The 5,722-nt window shown below is 33.7% G+C and overlaps 1 protein-coding gene across 1 annotated transcript; it reads left to right on the top strand.

The window, feature by feature from the left end:
- Window positions 1–1,673: 1,673 nt before the first annotated feature.
- LOC126716159 (calcineurin B-like protein 9) lies at window positions 1,674–4,307 on the top strand (the record flags this gene model as incomplete). Its single annotated transcript, XM_050417190.1, has 8 exons — window positions 1,674–1,857; window positions 2,303–2,385; window positions 3,073–3,132; window positions 3,457–3,569; window positions 3,624–3,681; window positions 3,799–3,879; window positions 3,961–4,073; window positions 4,215–4,307. Coding segments are annotated over 8 exons (753 nt in total), but the record flags the coding sequence as incomplete, so codon positions are not given.
- Window positions 4,308–5,722: the final 1,415 nt, after the last annotated feature.

The raw sequence follows: 5,722 nt of genomic DNA, 5'->3' as shown, positions 1-5,722 counted from the left end.
GGCAAGCTCGCAATAAAGTCTACTTTGAGAAGGTGCAGCTCCATCCGAAGGTCATCTTTGAGAGTGCTCACAAATGGCTGGAGGAATATCAACGTCTCAATGGTGCACAACGGGTTTAGCAGGGAAGTAGTGCAGCAGTTCTTACTTTATTGGTTAGAATGTAAAAGTATCTCTTGTGGGTCATCGCAACATGTTGTTCGCTGATGGTCCACCCAAGGACTAGATGATTGATCTAGTTATTACTGTATATTGGTTGTTGAAATAAAATTTCTATCGTTGTGGTTTCAAAAAAAAAAAAAAAACCCTATAAGAATTAAACACCTACTAAGTGGCATATAATTTTCTTTGTACTTATTTCTTTGATATTATGGGATCTTTTTGCAAAGGGATAAGTCAATTAGGAAGAAATGGCGCTAGAACTCAAAATAAAAGAGTCGTCGGCGTACGGAATCACAAGTCCCGTCATCAATCAATTCATTTCTCTTTGTCCTTTCCTTCCTCATCTTTTTCTCTTTACATCATTACCTGCAAATCTCCATCCATTAAAATATATACGTACGAGGTACAACTTCAAAATCTAACACAACAGACCTCGTCAAACCAAACATGGATTACTCAGTAAATAACACCTACTTTCTGTTGGAGTAAGTGTGTTTCAAACAATTAAGGTGTGTTTATGTCCCATATTGGTTAGGAATAAATCTTGTTATGAGTTTATAAGACTTTGCACATCTTAGGTGGTAAGTTGGATCACAATGGGCTAGGTGATGGCTTGGGCTTGGGTTTGGGTTAATTACATCATTCTCATAGTAGTCGTTGGAGGACTTGTCCTTTAGTCAGCCCACTTATCTTCCTTTAGTTAGTATATAAACCCTACAACACACACTATTCATTCATTCATATTTCTTCTCTTCTCCAGCCGCACATCCCTCTGTCTTTGCTCTGTTTTGCTGCAAAAGTTTCAGCTTCAGTTTTTTTTTATTTTTTTTATTTTTTTATTTTTTTATTTTTTTAAGGAAAGGAAAGGCAAGAGTAAGGTTGTTCTAGTTCTTCTTGCTTGAGTGTGTGATCAACTTGAAGAAATTACTATAGTCTAATCTTGGGGGTTGTTCGGTCAAGAGAGCCATTCACACCGAGTTCTACTCCGGGTAGCACGAATCAACCTTTAAAGACAACACATTTTGCGTGATTCTATAATTTGTGAGATCCTTTTAACTCTATCTATTTATTTTTGTCATTGCTAATTTTTTAGGGTTTGTATTATTGAATCAAAACTTGTTTATTTAGTCATATTTTCCAACACTTTCGTCGTTGGTTTTAGGTTACGTTTGGACAGGATTGAAAAACCCGATGCGTCTGCGTCTGGCATTTTTTTTTTTTGCACGCGTTTGTAAGACTTATGGCTACTATTCATGCACTGTTCATAAACAGTAGCTGCAAAGTTTGACTTTTCTCACTTTTTCAGTAAATCAGTAGGTCCCGTGCACTGATCACAAGACCACAAACAGTAACTTTTTCATTAAAAATGGGTCCCACGATACTATTCACATATTTAAAAATTATTTTGTTACAGTGTTTTTCAATTTTCAATTTTAGTTGTATCTAAACAAACATTGTTAGGGGTGGCTTACTGTTTTTCATGCAATAATATATACGAATGATGTGTTTTGTTTATTGTACAGGGATCGAGTTCTTTGACAATATGTGAGCGTGTCTGTGTGGCGTTTGTACCGCTTATAGCCATATTTGAGTGTTTGATATTTGCTTTCAAGGGTTGCTTCGAGTGCAGGCCACCACGCCTCCAGAATTGCGGGAACCGCTTTGAAGAGATAGCTCGCTTAGCCAACGAAACCATCTGTAAGCGCTTTTTGAAAGTTCTTCCAACTCATTGAGTGGTCTATGTTATTTTTAGATGCTACTACTTGTTTAGATAATTTAACATGTCTATTAGTTTAGAATTTACCCTTCTGTATATACTCACATGATTTGTACTATACTTTTTCGTGTTTGCCAAAAAAAGTATATTCTATTTCATTATAATATTAATTATCTTAAAATTTTTAATTGTTTCTCTTTCTTTACATATAATAATCACCATCTAACATCTTTCTTCATCGTCAAAAAATATAAAGAAATAATAAAAATTTATTTTGCATAAACTACTACAGTAACTTGTATATTTGCAAAAGCATTAGCATAACTAGTTTATAATTTCGTGTGGGTGATTTTTGGGCTTTTTTGACTATATTTTTGGCTTTATGTTATTTTATATGAGCTAATGCATATGCTCTTAATGATGCAGTTGCTGTGAATGAAGTTGAGGCATTATACAAGCTGTTTAAGAAGTTGAGTAGTTCAATTATTGACGATGGGTTGATTCAAAAGGTAAATAGATTTTGATGGTTGGGAATTGGTCTGGTTGTGTTATTTTTTGCTGGATGATGCATTTCATGGATTCTTTTTTTATTTTTTCTTCCTTCATTTGGCCAGTGATTGCCATAAGTTACTTTTTGTTTAAGATGAGTATTTAAGCTTGGAAGTTCACATATTACTAGTGTTTGTGTTTTTTGGATGAAAATAAAACTTATTGTTGTCTAAATGGAGAGGTAGTATGGTTTTTCCCTTTTCATGAGTAATTAGTTGACAAGTTCAGTGATACATGGTATAATTAGGATGACCAAGTTATGAAAATTGAAATTAATACTTCAGATTGGACTTTTATTGGGTTGGTGGGGGGTTAAGGCTTGGTTTAGAGGAGGATTTGGTTTAGTGTTTCTTGAGTCAGTGAGACAAATCTATCCAAAAAAATTTAGGTTTGGCTGATGATGTGAACTTATTTTTTATGAGAAAAAAAGAAAAAAAAAAAGAAAAGAAGAAGAAGCAGAAAGGGCATACATAATCAATTGGCACTTAAAACTTATATACATGATCATCTCCCAATTTGAGTATGCAGTGGTATTGATTGATAGTTTATGGACACATTAACATTGATCACATATATATTCACAAGGTTTAGGTTTAATTTTAATCAATAGTTGTATATAGTTATAATTTATGTTTGTTATCTTGTAGGAAGAGCTTCATTTAGCACTGTTCAAAACTCCAAGCGGTGAAAATCTCTTTCTGGACAGGGTAAATGGACTGTAACAACTTTTATCTTTTTCTTCTACCATCTTCCCCTTCTGTTGTGAGCATTTTGCTTCAAATTTATTGCTTGGTCGAATTAAACTATGATAGCAGTAACAATTCAACAATTGAACTATAGTAATAGTTTGTAGTGGAATAAAAGCAACATTGAAAAAAAAAAAAAAACTTTTATAAGAAAACAAGTTTCCCTTGTTACTGATAAAGAGTTTGTCTATTGCTTTACTGTAAGCCCCGGACAAAAGAGATTTTACGTGTGAATATTAGTTTCTCTCTCTAAAATATATTCAACTATTACTTGTGCTCTTCTAGGCTTTTGATCTTTTTGATGAAAAGAAAAATGGTGTCATTGAATTTGACGAATTTGTCCATGCACTCAGTGTCTTCCATCCCAATGCTCCCATGGAAGAAAAAATTGATTGTAAGTGTTCAAGAGACACTGCAATTCATGGGTCCATCAATCTGTGTTTCTTGTTGAGTTCTTGCACATTCAGACTGTATGATCTGAGACAAACTGGGTTTATAGAGCGAGAAGAAGTAAGTATACTTTGTAGTCTTTGGTTCTATAGCAATTTTTTTCAAAGACTAATGCCTAAGCCATTTTATGTTCCCCAAAGGTTCTTTTAGCTAAAGGCAGCCTTTGGTTGATATCAGGTTAAGCAAATGGTACTTGTCATTTTAATGGAATCTGGTATAACATTGTCAGATGATCTTCTTGAGGCTATCATGGACAGTGTAAGAATTTATCTAAATTTGATTATTCTAACTTATGTCATTGTTTGGAACACACTAGTACTCATAAGATCACTCTTGCAGACATCTGCAGATGCTGATGCTGACAAGGATGATAGAATCAATACCGAAGAATGGAAGGATTTTGTTCTTAGAAACCCAAACCTCTTGAAGAACATCACACTACCTTATTTGATGTATCCACGTCTTTACATTATATTTCTGTCCCCCAATTAATTCATTTACTCCTCTTTGAATCTATGTGCCTGCCCAACTATTTTGTTGATTCCAGAAATCTTATACTGACTGTGCTTGTTAATATTTGTAACATACTCCAGGGATCTGAGTGTGGCAACAGTATTTCCAAGTTTCACTTTTAACACAAGGATTGAAGATTGAGAACCTGAAGTTTTTTCACCAAAGGAGTCCTTAGAAAGGTGTTCTAAACTGAAGTCCCATGCACTATTGCTCTGATTTGTCAAATTCAATGGATTTTGCTTTTAAAAAAACTTTTTTGATTTATGACAGATTGTTCATCTTCGTTCATTATTGCTAAAAGGGAGCAGCCACCGTGTTTCTTTGGGCAAGAAAGGCCAGGATGGTGGCATTAGTTAGAAAATTATGATTAAACCCACCAGCTAGGCAGTTCAGTGCACATAGAAATTACTCTCGTAATTAGTTTGTAACTTTGTATGGTATTGTTGTCTCAAATTTTAGCCTTTTTGGTTAGTGAAAATAGCCAAATACCACGTTTTTATAAACTTTGTGGCAATCTAGTACTGTTTCGAAAATATTTAATAATCTATCACTTTTTCAATACTTGAACTTAATAAAATCGAGTTTTAAATAGTGCTCGAGTTCAGTGAACTCAAGTTCCTAGTAAGTTTGTCAGCGTGGCACTGGCTAGGGGTATGCAAGAGTCGGGTTAGGGGAATTTTTTGACCCAACCCACCATGTTGGGTTGAACCCATGAGTTGGACAATTTTTTTTATTACTATTATTATTAAATTTAGCAGAAAAAAAAATGTATCACACTTGCCACCTGAGTTGATAAATATACATTAATATATAAACTAATATTTCAACTCATTTGTAAACAAAATATGTCTAAGTATCTAACTGAGTTGATAAACAAAATATAAATGAACTAGTATTCTAATTCACTTATAAACAAAATATACATGAATTCCTAACTTAGTTATAAAAAAAATATTTTTAAAATTTTTTATTATTAATTATATAATTTATTTAAATATATATTAAAAGAACTAATAAGATTTTATATAATATATAATAGTAGGAACTGAGAAAGTGCTCTACAGCTGGTTTTTTTTTAAAAAAATTTATTAAATATATATTAAAATATGAATGAGTCAGGTCGGGTTTGGTGGATTTGTAATTTTATGATCCAAACCCAACTCGACCTACTATAAAAAAATTTTTGTAACCCAACCCAATCCACCAAGCCCTAAAAACCGATCCAACCCGGCAGGTTGGGTTAGCGGATTTTCTACACACCCCTAGCATTGGCTAAGTTGAAATTTTGCACATTAAAAATGCCACCTGAAACTTGATGGTGCTAAACTTGAGTTCTGTGTTGAGTAAACTCGAGTTTCTTGCACTTGAGTACTGTGCTATTTACATACACAGTAACCGAGCTCCTTAAACACAAGTCTGGCTCAAGTACTTTACTCCACCCTACTTGTTTTCATAGAACTCGAGTCCAAATCGGTTACTTAACCATCAAACTCGAGTTCATAGAACTAGAGTACTATGTAAATTTAACCCCCTCTTTGTCTCAGTTTTTAATCTCACTCAGTCTAACTCTCAATCTCCCTCTCGCTCT

The sequence above is a fragment of the Quercus robur genome, chromosome 2 (assembly GCF_932294415.1).
Source record: "Quercus robur chromosome 2, dhQueRobu3.1, whole genome shotgun sequence".
In the NCBI taxonomy this organism is placed as follows: Eukaryota; Viridiplantae; Streptophyta; class Magnoliopsida; order Fagales; family Fagaceae; genus Quercus; species Quercus robur.
The sequence above is the reverse complement of the archived record's forward strand: the minus strand, read 5'-3'. Positions and strand labels throughout refer to the sequence as shown.